General features: G+C 39.2%; 1 protein-coding gene across 1 annotated transcript in view; it reads right to left on the reverse strand.

Moving 5' to 3' along the window:
* Nucleotides 1-329: 329 nt before the first annotated feature.
* LOC138007453 (uncharacterized) overlaps nucleotides 330-1748 on the reverse strand; it is a 23603-nt gene continuing 22184 nt past the window's right edge. The window contains exon 6 of the mRNA XM_068854378.1: nucleotides 330-1221. Coding sequence (XP_068710479.1) covers nucleotides 842-1221 — 380 coding nt within the window. The 3' untranslated portion in view covers nucleotides 330-841. The remainder of the gene's footprint in view (nucleotides 1222-1748) is intronic.

The following is a 1748-nucleotide window of genomic DNA, read 5'->3' on the forward strand; positions in this document are numbered from 1 at the left end:
TTGTGTTGTACTCAACGCCGCGATTGCCCGGATATAAAAACAAAAACAAAGGCACGCAATGACTCGTGGTTAACCGTGTCTCTTTAAAAAAATGTATTATTTGCTTTCTGGAGTTAGACACGGGAGCTCCGCTTTTAGGCTTGGCTAAATCTATATGTTAGTAAAAACTCTTTTTCAAAAGTGACAAAGGTCAGTGGGATAGACGCGGGCTGCACAACAGTTTCCCGCCAAGAAAATTCGCCCATCCGCGCCTCAAAGCTGCATTCCCGAGACTCCCCTCCCTTAGTCTCCCATCTCCCTCCCCCTGAGTCTGTACGGACGGACGGATGTACGCTCGGTCAATCACGTGACAACCTAACGAAAAAAGGTTGACCATATTCTCTTAAGGTCAGGTCAGTTAATAATTTTATGGAATGTTTACTCGGCATTTAATGTTGTTATAATTGTCACCTTACTTTTTATGTACAAAACAGCAATATCGCGGAAAAGGAGGCACATCAATGTGTGACTCCCCCGCACACTAGCAGGTCTTATCTATCGCTTGTCATAGTTATATTAAGCGGTACAGAATAGAGGAATTTTAGTTTGATTGTGGTCAGTGTTTTGGAATACCGATCTTTCAAGAAAAAATGAATGAATATAAAAACTTTGGGTTCAAATGACCATTAGATATTGGACTAAGAAAAATTTTGAAAAATTCTGACAGACAAATAACTGACTAAACATATTACCGAAGCCGAAAAGCAAGCAACTTTCTAGACACGACGAAGTTCCTGATTATCGAATTGGGTTAAGTTGTAAAGAAAACTAGAAAAAAAAATTAAGAATTAGCACTCTATGACTATTGCTCTATCTCCCGAAATCTAGGGATGGAAGATAAATTGTCCGTAATTCTAAATTGTGCAGATCGAGCCCTTTTCGCTTCTCTCATGATTGAAATGAGGTCCAGGGTTTGCCAGCGCTTGGAAAGAACTTCGAAAATGATTCCCACAGCATCACTACCATAGTACTCCACATGAAGACTTTCAGAAATGTTTCTCTGTGTTTCGCCGCCATGAAGAAATATCCCTCTTCCAGGTGTTAACAAAAACTTTGCTTCAGTTGGAAAAGATTCCAACCTCTCGATTGCAATGTCGGTAATCGGATCCAAGGCCACGAATTCTTGTATCTTCATTGCACCAGTGTTCATTTGAAACAGGACCAAAAGAACACTTTGGTTACCTATAAGGAAAGACACAGTAGAAATAAATTTTAAAAGCTCTTAATTCTTAATTCAGACAACGTTGTTCGGAATCAATTCACAAATACTTTGGAGAAAAACGGTATTATGCAATTCAACCAAAGCAAAGTGTCAAAGTGTATAGCCCCTTTCTATTGAGATAGTGGGACACGAGAGCGAGGGAATTGTCCTGTATCACTTCTGAAATTTTTTATCGGAAACTCAACCTAGTAAACTACGCAAGGAATTTCATTTAACTTCTTAACTATCAGAGTCAACGCTTTCAAGTTTCTTGTTTAATTTCTTTATAAAATTTATGATAAAAACGCGTAACTTGCCCTAGAAAGAAGCAGTAGCAACTTCGCAACGTCTGCGTTTTAATGACACCATTCTGGCGCACATATAAAAATTTACATTTGTTGTTCCCTCCACGGCATACAAAAACAGTCTATCTTTGTCTTGTCTCAGTTCGCGACAGTGGGAGGAAATTTTTATGCGCAATGCCGTGTGTTTAGCCGGTCTTTTCTTT

Source organism: Montipora foliosa, chromosome 6 (assembly GCF_036669935.1).
Source record: "Montipora foliosa isolate CH-2021 chromosome 6, ASM3666993v2, whole genome shotgun sequence".
Classification (NCBI taxonomy): Eukaryota; Metazoa; Cnidaria; class Anthozoa; order Scleractinia; family Acroporidae; genus Montipora; species Montipora foliosa.